Source organism: Physella acuta, unplaced genomic scaffold (genome assembly GCF_028476545.2).
Source record: "Physella acuta isolate Inbredline_101_S28 unplaced genomic scaffold, ASM2847654v3 ptg001235l, whole genome shotgun sequence".
Classification (NCBI taxonomy): domain Eukaryota; kingdom Metazoa; phylum Mollusca; class Gastropoda; family Physidae; genus Physella; species Physella acuta.
Window position 1 is genome coordinate 1 of NW_026732751.1, and position 20,332 is coordinate 20,332.

At 35.7% G+C, this 20,332-nt stretch overlaps 1 protein-coding gene across 1 annotated transcript; it reads left to right on the forward strand.

Annotated features, from left to right (window-relative positions):
• Positions 1 to 334: 334 nt before the first annotated feature.
• Positions 335 to 20,228, forward strand: LOC131957359 (protein lin-10). Its single transcript, XM_059322099.1, has 8 exons — positions 335 to 460; positions 2,178 to 2,264; positions 2,493 to 2,657; positions 12,248 to 12,430; positions 12,743 to 12,955; positions 14,983 to 15,102; positions 16,207 to 16,347; positions 16,687 to 20,228. Exons 2-8 carry the CDS (start codon positions 2,241 to 2,243, stop codon positions 16,756 to 16,758), a joined length of 918 nt encoding a protein of 305 aa, XP_059178082.1. The 5' UTR covers positions 335 to 460; positions 2,178 to 2,240; the 3' UTR covers positions 16,759 to 20,228.
• The last annotated feature ends 104 nt before the right edge of the window (positions 20,229 to 20,332 follow it).

Below are 20,332 nucleotides of genomic sequence, written 5' to 3' on the forward strand. Positions count from 1 at the left end.
TGTAATATTTGCACATTTTTAAAAAAGCTTCTCTGTGGAACTTGACCAAAGCACCTTTTTTTTGACAGGAACAATTGTCAGGGATATTTTATTTAATTGCTTAACTCTCAATATAAATGTGTTAATGTCTTAATACTATTTAAACAAAAATTGTTTAAAATATTTTTACTAGTTCGCACACTTTTAATTTTTAAAGTAAATGAAATACTAAATTTTTTTTTTATACAACATTTTGTTTTTATTTTATATTTTTGCCTGGCTATATTTTAATGTAACATGCTAGTCAAGTACATTTTTGTATTGCTACAATAAGCTGTTAGATTTTAGATTTGGTGTAATTGTAGAAGTCTTTCAATGTAAAATTTTAAGGATGAAATAAAGTGCAGGGATATTATTATTAATCATAAAATTGTGAATATTTCAGACGTTAGGAGTTTTACATTTCGGAGAGCACTTTCAGGTACCCCGTGATATTTATATGGATGTTATTTACTATCATGCACACTTTTATTTTATTTATATATTAGTGTTTTTACAACTATAATGGCTTGTGTAATATATTATTTGCTTGAAAATGTTTGATGTGAAAATTTTTAAAATGGCTTCAATTATAGTAAAAGAATGTTAAAAGCTATAGACATAATTATTAAATTAAAACTAAATTAGAAGTAATATTTTTAAAAACACAACCATTGTAACACAAGGGTCCAAGCTAGATTAGTTTTTTTTTTAAATTTTTTTTAGCACAGCAAGGGGATCAACTACTTATACTCTTTTTCATCCAAGGAATTTTACTTAAATTTCTCGTTTTAAAAAGTATATTGTGTTCACCAATCTTACAATTTAAGGACTATTGTAACAATTATAATTGGTTATAAAAATGTAGCTATAACTAGAGGATTATATACATGTTGTATAGTAAATTAATTGTCTTTATTTATTCTCTACACGTTTACAGTTAGATGTATATTTTCTTATTTCAATCCGGCTGCTCTTATTAACAATGGGGTTTGTAATAAATGTGAAGAACTGGCATAGCAAACTTAACATGGACCAGCTAATTCTCAATAGCAACTGTTAACACAAGTCTCAGTTGAGGGCAGAAATGGATATGTTTAAAGAAGTCTTGCATGTTGAACTTGCTAAGACACAATCCATTCATGTAATAGTTTCTAGGCCATCATTATCTGCAGTATTGAAACACACTATGTAAGCTTTTGCAGTAATTATGTTATTATGTTTTCACATTCTTTAAAAAAAAAATTAATGTAGAGCTTATTTATATTTATTTGGTCACACCAATATGCCAATGTTTTACTGTGCTTGCAGAAGTTAGCATTAAGAAATAAATTAAGTAAAATCAATGCAGAATATTTTTATAGCCCTTGATGTAACAATGTGCACTTTAAAAAAAAATCTAGCCATTGGTTGTCCCCCTTTTATCTTTTACCAAAGCATGAGTGTTCGCCAGATCTTTTTTGTTAAATCTTTTAAAATTTTTTGTTTCTTGTCAGTTTTATTTAGTGATTAGTCACATTTATTTTTACAAATAGCTATGTTTTCTCTATACAGTGTTCCTCAAGTATTCATTGAAGTTTCCATTTTATCATCAAATATTTTAAATTATTATAGGCCAAACACCATTTGCATTTTAATTAAAAACTTTATTGTTCTATTTGTTAATTATATCAGCAGTAAATTGCTAATTTTATCTCATCCAGTCACACCCTTTCTTCTTGCCACTATCAATTTTACTATGGAAAACAAAATTATAAACAAACTATATGAACACTACGATTTTAATATTACTGTTTTTATAACTTTTTATAGCTAAAAGTTTTAAATTAAGAATACATTATTACTGAGATTTCATTGTAAATGTATAAAATAGTGGATGTGTATAATGACATTGTTGACATTTATTTGTTGAACATTATTACCTAAACAAGTTTTTAGATCATGTAAGATTTTGTAACGAAAGGTTGATCTACATTCCATTATTAATTTTAATAATATTAATATACCAATCGGAGGATTTTGTACTTCAACCAATATATCTAATAACTAAATAGTGATATATTGTGAATATTTTAGATTTCAGGTTTTGAGCCATTATATCAGTTTGGAAAATCCTAATATATTGCTATGATTTTTGTTATTTGCTTGATCATTTGCAGGCTCCAGAGGGTGAAAATCAGCCAAGTACTGATGTTGATCTTTTTGTTTCAACTGAAAAAATAATGGTTCTCAATACAGATTTACAGGTTAGTTAGTACAAATCTTTGCACTTGAAAAAATAATTGTGTGTGTGTGTGTGTGTGTATATATATATATATATATATATATATATATATATATATATATATATATATATATATATATATATACATATATATATTACTTAAATACTTATGGGGTAGTTCATATTTGGATTGTAGATATTTCATAGGATGGCTTGGTCATGCAAAATAACAATTTTTGCATTTGTTCAGGAAATAATGATGGATCATTCCCTGCGAACGATATCCTACATAGCTGATATTGGCGACATCCTGGTTATCATGGCAAGACGCCGACTTATAACCAGCCCGGACGATGTGCTGGGAAGACGCAGGAGACAAGCCAAGATTCTCTGTCACGTCTTTGAGTCTGATGAGGTAAGTTGCTTCCTTCTTTGCTGATTACAACTGCTTTTGATATATGTTCTCTGCAAAAAATTTAGTTCACTTGGTTCAAATTAAAAAAAAACAGAACTTGCATGTCAATGTTTTAGTATTTTATAAACAATTTAGTAGTTTCACCAAGTGAACTAAATGTCGTACAAAAGGTTTTTCAGGTTTTAAATTCTCTGATATTATTTTATCCCAAAATATCTCTCAATTTCCCTGTACACCTTTGACACCTACGGTGTGGTGTTTGTTTTGAAGAGATTTTCTTTATGGTAAATTACATCTCCAGAAAAGTTTCTAGATACACTTCATGGGGGTGGAAGAAGGGTGTTAGTATATGGCAATTGAACTCACTGTCCCCCCCAATGACAGTGAGGTTAGCAGAATTTTTTTTTTCAGTTACATGTATGACATTCAAGATTTTGGAGCTATATAATTTAGCGCCATAATCTATGTTTGGATGCTACTACAGTTTTTCAGTGTAATAAATAAACCGGGAGTGATCTCCCCTAAACTTTCTCGAATATTCTTATATAAAATAACAGGGGATGGGAACTCGGGCTATAGACATGATTTTTAATCCATTTTAAATACTTAAAGTTTTAAAAATAGAATAAAATCTCGTAGACAAATTAATTGCACACCAAGTGAACGCCAAATAAAAAAGCGCATAATAGTGCACAATATTATTATTACTTTTAAAATTTACATTAGTTTTTTGAGAAATCGGAAGTAGCGTAAAGTACTACTTCCAGTCAACGGAAATGACTCAAAATTTAATAGAAGGTAGAGAATTAGATCTTTTACCTACGTATGAAATTTCATTTATCTATCTGAAATAGTACTCAAGTTATAGGCTTTTGAAAAATTCAAAGTAGGAAAAGTACCACTTCCGGTTATCGGAAATCGCTCAAAAGTTGATACGGATCTACGATTTTGATTAAATACTTATATATGAAATTTCATCAACCTAGCTGTAACGGTACTCAAGTTATCGTGTTTACACACGGACAGACAGACAGACACACAGACAGACACACAGACAGACACACAGACATACGGACAAGATTGCAAAATTATGTTTTTCCGTATCAGTGAGGTGTGAAACGTCGAGATTTGTAAAAATCTCGATTTTTTTTTGCACGATTACAAGACTTTCTCTATACTTCGTATATACGAGAAAGTAAAAATGTACCATATGTGACATAACCTATTTTTCAGACATTTTGTGATAGCTTACAATGGTCATTTAAATAATTAAAATGTTAGATTGGCACTAATACAATTATATCTATTTATATTTGGAGTTGTCCGTAAAAAATATTTGGGCAGGTGAAGTAGAGTGCACTTGTTTCAGTGACATTGGCTTATGAAGGGATAGTGTGGTTAGCAGTATGCCAAGCTGCCTGTAAATGTGAGTCAGGTACCATCTGAGCTGGGAGGACTCAGGGATATCATTTTTCAGACGGTTAAAGAAAATGTTTTTGAAATTGAATTTTGAAGATACTTCAGCCTTTTGTATTTTTCTTATACTGGGATAAAAAAAATACTTAAAAACCATTTTTAAGCTTTTACTTTTAGATTTTGTGTTTAAAACATCACATACATTTTCATCTGTTATAATTGTCTGGCTGAACTAATGATAAATGAGACAAGAGGCACAGCAAGAAACAACACGTTTCTGTGTATAGATTGGCTGTGCTCTAGGTCGATTCTCCCCTTCACGATCACAATAGATGTCATAAACTATGATAGCATAATGTAGTGAGAGCTAATGGTTCCTGCCCTTTGTTTTAGTAGACAGCGTTTCCTGTCTTTGACGGCTCAGTGGTGGTCGTCTTGGATGTCGTGTGGCGTGATGGTTGTGTGACGTGTTTATAATTGTAGGACGTGTTTATAATAGTAGGACGTGTTTATAATAGTAGGACGTGTTTATAATAGTAGGACGTGTTTATAATAGTAGGACGTGTTTATAATAGTCGGACGTGTTTATAATAGTAGGACGTGTTTATAATAGTTTGACGTGTTTATAATAGTTTGACGTGTTTATAATAGTAGAACTTGTTTATAATAGTAGGACGTGTTTATAATAGTAGGACGTGTTTATAATAGTAGGACGTGTTCATAATAGTAGGACGTGTTTATAATAGTAGGGCGTGTTTATAATAGTAGCGCGTGTTTATAATAGTAGCGCGTGTTTATAATAGTAGGGCGTGTTTATAATAGTAGGACGTGTTTATAATAGTAGGACGTGTTTATAATAGTAGGACGTGTTTATTATGGGCCACTCTTCGGTGGTGGTGGTGGTGGTGGTGGGAGGGGGTAGTTAAGTTATCCCCCCGAAGAATTAAGTCTGTTTCAAGTGCTCCCCCTCGGATAAAAAAAAGTCTGCAAGAGACGTCTCTTGGACGGAGCAGCATACATTTGTGTGTGCATATAAAATGATGTATATATAAGTGTGTGGTCAAGTTATGACTAAAAGAAGACCGCGGACAAGTCCAAGAGGAGAATGGTTGTGTAGCTGGTCAAAAGCCCTTTTTGGGCGGTAGAGCATTGTGTCTTTCGCCCATACACTACTGAACGAAAATAATAACAGTGCTTGAAAAAAAAAGACGAAGAGTATGAATTGTAATTGGTTGCCGGTATAATCTTTTTAAACAGGAATAGATTAGATGAGACTAGTTGTTTTACGGCTTTCAAAATAATAGATAAACTACGTGAGTGGGTGAAAAAAACAACAACAACACACATTATATCCATTCTAGTGTTGTCTGAAATTAGCTCCACGTTTGTTGGAATCGCTCACTTCTCGATTCTAATTAAAGCTACTCCAGGACCCCTCTCCCCCTTCTGTATCGAAGTCATTGCAAGTATTTTGGAATCGCTCGTTTTTCGATACTGATCGGAGCCACTCCAGATTCCCAATAATCCATATCCTCGCGTCAACATACAATAAACAAACTTGAGCACAGGAGAGAATTTAACCTAATATATGCCAGCAACACAGTTACGCTTGCCTTAAGTTGTGACTTTGAAGTTTAAAAGCGAGTATCAATCGTTAGATATTGATCGGCGTTATTGTTTCCCCTCGTTTCGCTCGAACCGCTGTATAGTTCCGAGGAAGGGGAGGGGGAAATCGCCTCTAAAATCAAGAGGAAACAGTACGTGGCCGAAGATATCAATAAAATATGAATGAAAACACTTTAAAGCGCAGCATGTTGTGAGCCCTAATGCCGCTCGACTAGCAATCTGAAACAGGTTTTTTGATGGAGAAAAGGTTAGTTATACTTTTTTTAATAGCTATATTGTAATGAAGTTGTTTATCTAGACACTCAACGGCGTGGGTGTGTGTGTCTTCAGAATCTTGCTGGACACGGTTTGATGGGGGGGGGGGGGGGGGGGGGGCTTTACCAGTTTAAAGTCTTGGGGGCAATGTTTTCTGTTTGTTTAAATTGATCTAAAATTATCATTGTCGGGGAGCTGCTGTTGGTAGTGAGTTTCTAAACGTTGAACTTAAAGGTCACTCTGGATCAGCCAAACACAGGAATCATTAGTCTGTGTCAAGATTTGTTTTATGCATCTAAAGCACAGAAAACATTTGTCTGTGTCAAAATTGGTTTTATCCATCTACACATTAAGACCCCCCCCCCCCCCCCCCCCCAACTCCCCATGCCAGCGTGCCCGTGGCTAGTCACGCTTGTACAGATCAAGATCGCTGATTAAATCTTTTTTTTTATATTGAAAACCCACGAGCACATATTGGAAGGGGAAAACTAGCTGCTTTGGAAGGTTATTGGTTTTGTTAATACAATTACCGTAGATCTAACGGTTGGGGCGTTACTGGATGCAGGGCGACAGAAACCTCCCCACCCACCCTCCCGGCTAATCTGCTCACCCCAATGTTTAGTGGCGGTGAAAACTGTAACGTTATGCTGGTTGGTAAACGGATGGTCTCAAACACACATGTCTTCACAACTGATTAACATTTGTTAATGTGTATACGTTCAGCTCACATCCATAACACACGTGTAGATAATTTAATACAGGATTCACTCAGGGCTGTGTGTGTGAGTCACCTGCTTGCGTTTTGTGACATCACGGTCTTTATATGACGTGTGTTTCAAAAGCACACTGACTCTGTAAATCTGTCTCTAGCTACACCGTGTAAAACGGTCTCTAACTACACAGTGTAAATAAAACACTGTGACCTAGTGGTCAGTTTCTCTATTAGTCTACGCATTAACACACAAACACTCACTGACACACGTGTTCCCACATCGGGTGACGCTGAACTCACGTAATGTGTTCTACCGTTTTCCCCTCCTCTGATGATGTGAGCAAATAGTTAAAGCCGCCAATGCTGATTTTTTTACTGTTACGTTGGTTCAGTCCAATAATTAAGCATTCCTAGGAGATCGTTAAGCTGAAATCAAATAGTCGAGTTAGTTTCCCATGAAATAGTCTGGGCTCTTTTTTTTAAGCTCTACATTAGTGGTTCAGTTTTAAGAGTTTTTTTTTAAAATTAAGAATTAAATTGTAATTAGTATTGCATATAAGTTTTGTCTGCGTCTTGTTCTTGATGAGAAAAATAATGAGTCATATACATTTAAAATCTATTTTTAATGTTAGTTTTCACTGATGCAGCCATCAAACGTCGTAGTACATTATTCCTTGCATGTTGTATGTATGTATGAATATATATATATATATATATATATATATATATATATATATATATATATATATATATATATATATATATATAATATAATTTTATATATATGCTTAAAGATGTGTATCTGAATAACTGCTGTTGACCATATGTACACTACACTGTTAATAGGAGCTATGTTATAAAGGCCGTGTTAAGTTAATTGACCTAACAGCTGGCAATTAAGATCTGACGTTTCTCTTGAATGAGTCTGTATCTACTACTTTTGAATGCCTGATCCCTGAAGTCCATTAGAATCAGTATCTGGTCATGCATCGCGTTGACCACCAAATCCCAACTTTGTGCCGGACATTAGTGTTGACACTCCGGCACAATACAGTTTTCCCCCTGCGAGCGGCCACGGCTGATCCTCCCTTGATCTTGACCAAATTTCGAGGAGGCAGGCCGGAATGTGGCGCACGCAAGCTGCAATGTTTGCCGTGGGGGATCGTGGGGTCGTGTCCAGGTACCGGGAAACTAAATACGGCCTCATGGAGTGGGACGCTGCACAAGTTGGGGTCCCTTGGTCGCTAGCACATCCCCCGTGCTTACCCGTCAATTACAGCGCTTTGACGCCTGTCCCATGTGAACTTGACGCATGCATCTCCTCAAGTGTTCCACCGTAAGGTAATGATTCATATTAAGAAAGCGAAATCATATCGTGTTGTAGTTTTCATTGAAATGATGATCATTTAGAGGATTTAGAATCTAGTAATTCGTGTTTAGAAGTCTACAACTAAGTAAAGTTTTTCTGCGCAAATTGATCTGCGTAGCTTTGTTTTTAAGTTTTATCAAAAGTTATTATCAAAAGTCCGTACAAGATTATACTTTTATTTTGAGTTAAAATGCTTTAAATATATTACGGTATTGGTTGCTGAAATCGCAATAAATCAAGTAGAAACACCTTTATAATAATAAGCTTTTGAATAAACTGAAAATGAGAAAATAAGCATAAACTTTCTTCAGCTTAGATGTGGTAAAAATAAATCCAAAAATATTTTCAAATAATTTTGCAACCAACGCTTTATTTTTAATAATATATATATATATATATATATATATATATATATATATATATATATATATATATATATATATATATATATATATATATATATATATATATATATATATATATATATATATATATTTTTGCGCTTAGAAAACGTTTTTTTTTAAAAATCGGTTTATAGATCTATGTGAAACTAATTATTTGTTTTTTTCAAGCCTAACGCTCTCGAGTCGACACTTTTTTATGAATAATTAAATTGCTAACTACATTGAATATGAAATATTTTTGCGTTGTCATCGGAATCGACTGAATATGGAAATTTCGAAGTAAATTGTTGCAAAGCTAAGTTGCAATATTTTACCACAAACCTCACTCGCAGACGAAGAAGCGGACATTGTAGCTTTTATTGTAATTTTATTTAACCAACTATCCAACCTAATAACCAGCCAACCCAGCATCCTGTCAACCCAGCCACCAGCGACCCACAAACCCGAAAAGCTGTTAAAACAAGCAAGTCTACCACTCCTATATTTCCCTTAATCTTTACACACGTCCCTCTCAGCATCCTTTGTGGCTCCCATCGTCTGCCGACGTGTGTCCTGTGTCAACACGCCAGCCATCCTCGAGTTTGGCTGTTGATGAATTCAATCAAAACCGAGTTCAATCTGCTACGGCCGCCGTCATTACAGCTCTCTATATTTCCTGATGCACGTCCTCAATATTCCTCTATTGAATTAAATGGTAGACTAAAAACTGGATTTTTAAAATGTCGTACAGGGATTAAAAAAAAATCCCCCACAACTTTATTTTAAGCTCCCCGCTACGTATGCCAATGTACTAAGTAGTACTATTATATAATGTATAATTATAGTAAAACCCTAAGATACTCGGGTAGCCCCAGATAATCCAGTAACAGAAAGTGTTCACTCCACCATACACTTACATCTAACAATGTTAATAGGTAAGTTCGTGGAAAAAAAATTCTACGCGTTCCGATTCCCCCCCCCCTTCCCCAGCCCATCCTGCATTAATCATAACCAAGTGTTAATTAATTTGAATTCTCACAGCCTACAGCGATTCACTCATTTGATAAAGATTAGAATCAGAAAAGTAGACTTCTTGTGCTGTCGTTTATTTTTTAAAAAGTACATTATTTGAGCGAGTTTAACTATACGAAGTAGCAGCAAACACGTCATGTGATGACACATTTGTTAACAGCTCCCCCACCCCCTCTGTTACATTTTACAGCTTGTCACATTTTACAGCCTGTCACATTTTACCGCCTGTCACATTTTACAGCCTGTCCCATTTTACAGCCTGTCACATTTTACCGCCTGTCACATTTTACCGCCTGTCACATTTTACAGCCTGTCACATTTTACAGCCTGTCACATTTTACCGCCTGTCACATTTTACAGCCTGTCACATTTTACAGCCTGTCACATTTTACAGCCTGTCACATTTTACAGCCTGTCACATTTTACAGCCTGTCACATTTTACAGCCTGTCACATTTTACCGCCTGTCACATTTTACCGCCTGTCACATTTTACAGCCTGTCACATTTTACAGCCTGTCACATTTTACAGCCTGTCACATTTTACCGCCTGTCACATTTTACAGCCTGTCACATTTTACAGCCTGTCACATTTTACAGCCTGTCACATTTTACAGCCTGTCACATTTTACAGCCTGTCACATTTTACAGCCTGTCACATTTTACAGCCTGTCACATTTTACAGCCTGTCACATTTTACAGCCTGTCACATTTTACAGCCTGTCACAAACCGCCGACCATTGTCCATACGCCGCCAAACACCAATCAACCGCAACATATCGTTTGATACTGATAGGCCACACCGCTGAGCACTACTCAACAGCTCGGGCAGTTTCTTACTAACATAAATAGTTGCTGCTCTCAATCAGATGTTACACAAGACCACGTGATCCAACGGTCTGGATAAAAATAGAATGCTGTGACGTGTACTGCACAGGCTGCGAAATCTACAGGAAATAATTAATGGGAATAGTGTTGACGGTGACTTATAGTGGCAGTGGTGATACAATGTAGCCAGTTGACCGTGACTTTTAGCGGCAGCGGTGATACAATGTAGCCAGTTGACGGTGACTTATAGTAGCAGCGGTGATACAATGTAGCCAGTTGACCGTGACTTTTAGCGGCAGCGGTGATACAATGTAGCCAGTTGACGGTGACGTATAGCGGCAGCGGTGATACAATGTAGCCAGTTGACGGTGACTTATAGTAGCAGCGGTGATACAATGTAGCCAGTTGACGGTGACGTATAGCGGAAGCGGTGATACAATGTAGCCAGTTGACGGTGACTTATAGTGGTGATACAATGTAGCCAGTTGACGGTGACTTATAGTGGCAGCGGTGATACAATGTAGCCAGTTGACGGTGACTTTTAGCGGCAGCGGTGATACAATGTAGCCAGTTGACGGTGACGTATAGTGGCAGCGGTGATACAATGTAGCCAGTTGACGGTGACTTATAGTGGCAGCGGTGATACAATGTAGCCAGTTGACCGTGACTTATAGTGGCAGCGGTGATACAATGTAGCCAGTTGACCGTGACTTATAGTGGCAGCGGTGATACAATGTAGCCAGGTGACGGTGACTCATAGTGGTGATACAATGTAGCCAGTTGACGGTGACTTATAGTGGTGATACAATGTAGCCAGTTGACGGTGACGTATAGTGGAAGCGGTGATACAATGTAGCCTGTTGACGGTGACTTATAGTGGTGATACAATGTAGCCAGTTGACGGTGACGTATAGCGGCAGCGGTGATACAATGTAGCCAGTTGACGGTGACTTATAGTGGTGATACAATGTAGCCAGTTGACGGTGACGTATAGCGGCAGCGGTGATACAATGTAGCCAGTTGACGGTGACTTATAGTGGTGATACAATGTAGCCAGTTGAGGGTGACTTATAGTGGTAGCGGTGATACAATGTAGTCAGTTGACGGTGACTTATAGTATCAGCGGTGATACAATGTAGCCAGTTGACGGTGACGTATAGCGGCAGCGGTGATACAATGTAGCCAGTTGACGGGGATGATGTTAACGGCCTGCTGCCGTGTGTAGTTGAGACGAAAACAATGACCTTGTAGGCGTGCACTGGGTATTCTATACGCTGCCTTTTATACATTTGTACGACTCTTAAAGGCTTAGCTCGCCTGCTAGATGAGAAATAATGTATATTAACTAGATTTAGATATCCTTCAATTAAAAAGAAAAGCCAAATTTTTTTTACATTTCACTAATTGACGTGCAATAAATTATGGATCATGGTATTATGCCCATTGCCTGATAAACGAGCTATATCGCTCACAATTAGTTGTCATTAACATAACAATATCCCTCACTCCCGCTTGAAGCCAAACACATTACCCCCCCCCCCCCTCTCAGTCGCACGCAGGTTGAAACTATTACAAATATTGCCGGCAAAGTGCTTCCTCAACAATTTGTAATTTTCTGTTAGAAAAAAAATGCTTCATTCTATTTGTTGGCGTGTTTATTTTGTACATGTTAAATTAAGCCATACTTTTAGAATAGAAATTGATTAAAACAATTAAATTAAATTCAATGTTAGGCATTTTTATGCATTTTGTTCACATTTTCCAGACAGCAATATCTGTCAAAATGTATGAATATTAAAAGTTGTTGTCACCTCAAAAGGTGATGGACATTATCTATGACAGGTGAAGAAGAGTAAACCTATTTCTGTGGGCAGAAATGGATGATGGGATAGGGTCACCCTTTACTTTCTCTGACTTAGTAATCCTTTCATCTGCATAATTAATGTTGATACTTTTGTTGTTACTCCTCAGGCCCAACTCATTGCCCAGTCAATCGGTCAAGCATTCCAGGTGGCATACCTGGAGTTCCTCAAGGCCAATGGCATCGAAGATCCCGGCCTACTCAAAGAGATGGACTACCAAGATGTGCTCAACCAACAAGAGATATATGGCGAGGAGCTTAATCTCTTTGCAAACAAGGATTTTCACAAGGAGGTGAGTTTTTTCTTAAACATTTTTCCGTGGTATTTAAGTAGCTTTTAGCTATAGTAAATCTCTATGCTGGCTACTTGTAAGTATATGAGTATTTTACATGTTTATAATAAAGACTGATAATTAGAGGGTCTGATATTGAGATCATTTTAAGATGTGTCTAAGTAATAAATGGATCAAAAATACAAAGTCATACTTGGGTATTAAAGAAAATTAAATGCTTTGAATTTATAAGAATAACAGTTACATTTTCGTAAACAAGAAATACAAATGTTGAAAAATAGTTGTAATAAGAGTTTGATATCTTATTTGCAGGTGATTGTGCCCAAGTCAAAGAACGAGCCGTTGGGTGTGGTGATTGTGGAGTCTGGCTGGGGTTCTATGGTTCCAACCGTTGTCCTGGCTAACATGTTGCCCACAGGACCTGCTGCCCGATGTGGTCAGCTCAACATTGGGGATCAGATTATTTCTATCAATGGGATCAGCTTGGTCGGGCTCCCATTGTCAGCTTGCCAGACTTACATCAAGGCAAGTAGTCTGCTTATATAACTGGCTACAGGTTAAACTTACATTTACCTAAAACTTAAGCATAAGAGAACTACATATTAATGCAACATATGTCTCAACATCTGTATAGATAAATGTATAATCAACCAACAACACTCCTATAAGACTTGAAGGGAAGTACCTACACAAAGCTTAGATATAAATATAAGGAGATGTAAAGTAAGATAGTCTTCATGCAATTAAAAACTGGAACTTGAATTGATCTACCATTCAGTATTTTTAAAAAAGCAGTACAGGAAATATTTACTTAAGTGACAGCTAACACAGTAATGGCCTGCTGGAGTGGCAGCTAACACAGTAATGACCTACTGGAGTGGCAGCTAACACAGTAATGACCTGCTGGAGTGGCAGCTAACACAGTAATGACCTACTGGAGTGACAGCTAACACAGTAATGGCCTGCTGGAGTGGCAGCTAACACAGTAATGACCTACTGGAGTGGCAGCTAACACAGTAATGACCTACTGGAGTGGCAGCTAACACATTAATGACCTGCTGGAGTGGCAGCTAACACATTAATGACCTGCTTGAGTGGCAGCTAACATAGTAATGACCTGCTGGAGTGGCAGCTAACACAGTAATGACCTGCTGGAGTGGCAGCTAACACAGTAATGACCTGCTGGAGTGGCAGCTAACACAGTAATGACCTACTGGAGTGGCAGCTAACACATTAATGACCTGCTGGAGTGGCAGCTAACACATTAATGACCTGCTGGAGTGGCAGCTAACATAGTAATGACCTGCTGGAGTGGCAGCTAACACAGTAATGACCTGCTGGAGTGGCAGCTAACATAGTAATGACCTGCTGGAGTGGCAGCTTACATAGTAATGACCTGCTGGAGTGGCAGCTAACACAGTAATGACCTGCTGGAGTGGCAGCTAACACAGTAATGACCTGCTGGAGTGGCAGCTAACATAGTAATGACCTGCTGGAGTGACAGCTAACATAGTAATGACCTGCTGGAGTGGCAGCTAACATAGTAATGACCTGCTGGAGTGGCAGCTAACATATTAATGACCTGCTGGAGTGGCAGCTAACATATTAATGACCTGCTGGAGTGGCAGCTAACATAGTAATGACCTGCTGGAGTGGCAGCTAACATAGTAATGACCTGCTGGAGTGGCAGCTAACATAGTAATGACCTGCTGGAGTGGCAGCTAACATAGTAATGACCTGCTGGAGTGGCAGCTAACACAGTAATGACCTGCTGGAGTAGCACTTGACACAGTAATGGCCTGCTGGAGTGGCAGCTAACACAGTAATGACCTGCTGGAGTGGCAGCTTACAGTAATGACCTGCTGGAGTGGCAGCTAACACAGTAATGACCTACTAGAGTAGCAGCTAACACAGTAATGACCTACTGGAGTGGCAGCTTACAGTAATGACCTGCTGGAGTGGCAGCTTACAGTAATGACCTGCTGGAGTGGCAGCTTACAGTAATGACCTGCTGGAGTGGCAGCTAACACAGTAATGACCTGCTGGAGTGGCAGCTAACACAGTAATGACCTGCTGGAGTGGCAGCTTACAGTAATGACCTGCTGGAGTGGCAGCTTACAGTAATGACCTACTAGAGTAGCAGCTAACACAGTAATGACCTGCTGGAGTGGCAGCTAACACAGTAATGACCTTCTAGAGTAGCAGCTAACACAGTAATGACCTACTGGAGTGGCAGCTAACACAGTAATGACCTGCTGAGGATGAAATTTAAATTGACCATACACTGAGGAAGCCAGCTACCAGAGACAGACCATCACCTAAAATCCACAGAGCCAATGAAGAAAAAATCAAAAGACATGATATAGAGGACAACCCTATAAAGATGGCTGCCACTGTGTAGTTAGAGAGGTTGGCAGGTTGCTTATCTCAAGTCATCCTCCTCTTCCATACAACTAAAGTAACCCTTATCCAAGCCTTTTTGTTGTCTCTGTAAAATGTTTTGTCATTTGTAATGAGATGAGCATTAACAGAATGATGAACTTATTTGACAGGCATCTCGCTCACAAACTGTTGTAAAGCTGACTGTTGTCCCATGTCCACCAGTTGTTGAGGTGTTAATCAAGAGGCCAGATGTCAAGTATCAGCTGGGATTTAGTGTCCAGAATGGAGTGGTAAGTAGGAAGTGGTTTAGGACTTCATCATCATCATCATCACTCCTTTATGGCCCCTGGGGAGCAAAGGGCTGCAACCACACATCTCCAGTGGACTCGGTTTTGGGCTGCTCCTATGATCTGTGCCCATGAGAGCCCAGCTGTTTTTGCCTCTTCCTCAACCGTTCTCTTCCATGTTTTCTTTGGCCGGCCCACCCTCCTTTTCCCCTGGGGATTCCAGTCCAATGCTTGTTTTGCGATGTTTTCTTTTTCTTTTCTTAACGTGTGTCCGATCCATCCCCATTTTCGGGCCTTAAGGTTTAGGACTTACTTCACTTCATTTAAAAATAGTTTGATGATAGTGTCCAGAGCAGAGTCATAGGTTGTTATTGGTTTAGAAATGTGTAGAATTTCTCTAAAAAATTAATTTAACTTTAACTGAATGTCTGGATTTACATGCCTTTGTTCATGTCATGGGTGGAATACAAAATAGAGAAAAAAAAATGGAGGCAGTAAAATAAAAAGTGTAGTTCCTGTTATGCATTGTTGAATGTGTCTATTATAGTAGTATTAGAACGCTACTACAAATATGTCATACAAGCAGCTATGTAATGTAATATTAAAAATATAAATGATAAATCATTACATTTATTGAGGGGAAACTTTGTTACCTTACAATCAGGGTTCTGATAATCAATTTAAATGCCAATCCATTATTTGTACCCCTGTTGTATAATAGGAAGAGGGGTCATATATCAAGGCCTAATTGCTTGACTAAATCCTATGCATAAGCTGATATTTGAAAATCAAAATAGGTGGATTACATCCATGACATACAGTGAAGTTTTGTGACTATTTTCATACATTTTAAATTGTATAAGATTTCTGTATTGGGCTTTGTTTTCAAACTGTTGCAATATATCTTTAACCTCATTGTGTAAATTATTACAAATTTATATAGATATTAGATAGGTAACATGAGTTTACACACACATTAGATTAGTAAGGCAGGTCTAGATGACACTAAATTCAATATTTAGCTCTTGATTACAAATATTATGCTCAAGTATAAACATTGGTGTATTTTAAATTCTATAAACAGCACCTTACTTTTATTTTGACCAGATTTGCAGTCTGCTTAGGGGAGGCATTGCTGAGCGTGGAGGCGTAAGAGTGGGGCATAGAATTATTGAGATCAACAACCAGAGTGTGGTGGCTGTCCCACATGAGAAAATTGTCACTCTTTTGGCCAGCTCTGTGGGAGAGGTGGGTACATTTTATTTACATTTAGATACAGCTGTTATCCTCCAGATATTTAGACAGGGCTGTTGACCTTGGTGGTTCTAGGTAAAATCTCTGAGATTCTGGGTCCAATTGAAAACAAAAACCTTCAATAAGTAACTTATTCCAATTAAAACTTTTTAATTCTGTTCTAATTTACTACTGTTATTACATATGATTACAGGTTCACATGAAAACATATCTTACAACTGTTATTACATTTGTTTACAGATTCACATGAATCATATCTTACAGCTGTTATTACATTTGATTACATATTCACATGAAAACATAGCTTACAACTGTTATTACATTTGATTACAGATTCACATGAAGACGATGCCCACCTCAATATTCCGTCTACTTACTGGTCAAGACGTCCCTCACTACTTGTAGAGTTTCTACAGCCCATTAAGTTAAGGCATCAATTGTTACTGTGATAAAGATGGTGTTTACACTAGTTTTCAGCTGTTTAATACAGAGGCATCTTAAAAGCTTATTGTTCTATTTGTAGTTGCAATGCAATAGTTTAAAACCTGATGAGCAGTGTTGTTTCTTTTTTTCCCTTCTGCAAATGCTACTTTGAACAGAGGGCTGATTTACTCTGGTATATAGTGAAGGAACTACACTTAATAGTATTGCTAGAGATGCATTTAATTTGGCAACTTGGTAATATGTCTTAATGCTTACAATGTATATTTTTATCTGATAATGTTATATGAAGAGTTGTTCAATAAGACCATAATCAGTAATTGTTCTAAGTGTTTGTTGTGTGTTTGTTGAATGTTACATGGAATAGTATGTAAAGCTTTGTAAAGTACAAAAATTCCTGGCTCATTTTTATGTTAGTATTTTTTGTCTAATTAATGATTTTTTAAAATCACGATCTAACTGAAATTCTATTGAGGTTTGTAAGTGATTTTAACAACACTTTAATTTCCTTTTTTCTCATAGTTTAATTAAGGCAGTTAAAAAAGGGCCAATCTACTTGTTTAAATTAAATCATTTCTACAGTGTGTACAGTTATCCTCCAAGTTTGGTTTCGTGTTTTCCTTTATTTCATTTAGGGTACATTCATGTTATCATAATAGTTTTTTTTTCTTACACTATTCTTAGTAAGTATCTGAACATCGTTTAAGCATACAAACTGTTTAAACACAATTCATCAATGTACTTTGTAAATATCTTTAAGTGTAATTTATGTCATCATCCTAGCTGTCAAGAGGTAATTGTTTTAGTTGTTTAGTATTACAAAATACAATGCTGCATATATAAAAGAGCAGATAGCATGTACACATTTAGCTAGTCCTGTACACATTGGGTGCTTATCTTCTGGGTATCACATGAGTTATTCCCTGAGAGAGGGGTGCTGATGACAACTCTAGCTTTAAGATTCTCTGTGGCACATCCACAAGCAGAGTCTGATACATTTTATTTATTCAATATCTTTTAAATGTATAAAGACATTTGTATGTTATAACTATGATGAATAGCCACTTTTAAAGAAATTTTTGAAAAATTCATACTTTTGACTGTTGCTTAGTCACTTCATGTGAAATAATATTAAAGAATTAAACTAATACTTTATGTTTCTTTGTCAGTAATACCAGATAACAGTTAAGCATCATGTAAATAATTATAACCACCAATATAAAATTTGTACGGAAAATTGATTTATAATTATTAACTAAGTCATAATAGATAAGTAATGTTTCTACCTACAAGAGTATGAATGATTATAAAATCCCAAATTGTAAGTTTATAGACTTTATTGTGAAGGCTTGATTAAACATTTGTTTTTTGTTAAGCTAAAGTATTGCTTCTTTTGGTGGAAATTAAAGTTTTTTCAATTTACATAGCTCTGGAAGTTTTTTTTGATAAAAGGAATGTTCTCTGGGATTCACAATCAGCGTACAAACCAATACTTTCAAATATCAAACAATTTATATACTTGGTGCTTAATTCCAAAACTTCCAAACTGAAAATGTTTTTATTTGCAAACTTTGTCTTCAGCTAATTGTTTGCTGTGAGTGTTTATACATTAAGCTGTTTAAGATGCAGCCCTGTTATTCAGACTTGTTGGAAGAAATATTTATCATAGAATCTATACAGCACATCCCTTATTTGACTTAATCAAATTGTTGAGTGTGTGTGAGTTGTTTAGATGGATCTTACTGTACATTTAGTAAAACAAATTTCTTTTTAGAGGAGATACATAGGATCCTCTGGAAAGTTTGAATGTTGGGCAACAAATTGTTACAGCAATTCCATAATTTATTAAATTTTTTTGCCATTCCTTTTTAAATTGAAAATTTGTAATTCATATTTTTTGTACCTACAGCGTACACAATTTCTGCTAAAATGTTTATTTTTTCTCATCCTGTTGGCTGTCTTGTTTGTTTTAAATGTACTTTCTGATTTGTGCATCAGTCTTCTTAATGTGAGTTTCATGCTCCATAGTATAGGTCATGTTATCATGTTGTATGTATTGATGTTTTTTAGTACTACATGGGCAGAATATAATTAGACTAGGTGAATTAATTAAGGTCTGACATGCAGTGAGAACTTATTTCTAGTCAAAGATACGAAAAGAATTTATTTATAAGTGTTGTACAAACAAAATGTCTCATGGATTGTCATGGACGATTTCTCTGAACTGTTACGCTAAGTATTTTTAGTTGTTTGAGGCGTTCAAAACATACTATTTTTTAAAAAGTGGTGAAATATAAGTGTATTGTATTGTTCTTTTAAAAATAGTATTTTGTAAGTGGTTTAAACTCTTTGGATCTGCCAAGCAATCTTTTCACCTTTACCTTAAAGTAGTTTTAAAGAAAATAATTTTTTTAAAAATTTAGTACAAGGTTAAAAATCTTTAAAAAAAATTACTTGGAAATCAAACGTCTTCAATGTTAATTACAAAAGACTTCTTTTGTCTGCCACTTTATGCATTTTTATATATTATCCATGTATGTGGTATAAAATCATTGTAAATTGATTTTTTGTTTGTAAAATAAACATATGTGCGAGAGACCAGTATAAGAGGTTTATGAAACAAATGCAATCTTTATAAGGAAACATTAATTTCCCTAATTTTATTGTATTGGTTAAAAATGTGCATGCACTTATACTTTTAAAAAAAAGTTAAATGCTTCAACTTACAAATTAACATTTACATGAACAGACTTTTGTCCTTGCCTACTTCTAAAAAAATACTGTATTTTATTTTAATTGATCTGTTTTGTACGGCAAAGGATAAACAATGGCGTGATCTTTGTTCAAAATTCTTTAACTTGTATGATTTGTGTAACTTTGATTTTTCAATATCTTGAAATATAGCATAACATAAACGGATGTAACATATGCGCTTGTGATTTAAAAAAATTGCTTTTACATTAAACTTGGTGCAATATTGTATTCATGTACTTTTTTTAAATAATATTTTTTCAGTAATTATGTGCCCTGTAATTAACCATAGAAAGTGTTTCATTTTTGAGAGGAGTTCAAAATTCTAAAATTGAATAAATAGGCTGAACTCTTTAGGCAGTCAAGAGTTAAAGAACTAAATAGCCATTTTGTTTATGATATTAGTTACCCACTGTACTTGTTTACTTATTAATCTAAAATGTGTGTTAAATGTTTGTTTTCTGAACACTGCTCATATTTGTGGTTAAGGAATGTCCTCTAATAAAAGAGCTCAAAAAAAAAAAAAAAACAACTTTTGTGACTATTTGAACATGATAGATATCATCCATGTTATCTGTTGGATCAATTGGACAAGCATAAAATGTCATTTAAAAACATTTTGGTTGGAAATGAAGTTTTATTTCTCTTAAAGTCTAATTAACTAAATCCTACACACAAAGTCAGTAATGTTTTTTTAAATAAAAATTTTAATTTTTTTTTCTTACATTAATGTTTTTGAAACTTTTCATTAGATATGTTAATAATGATTATGGTGGGATTCAGCCCA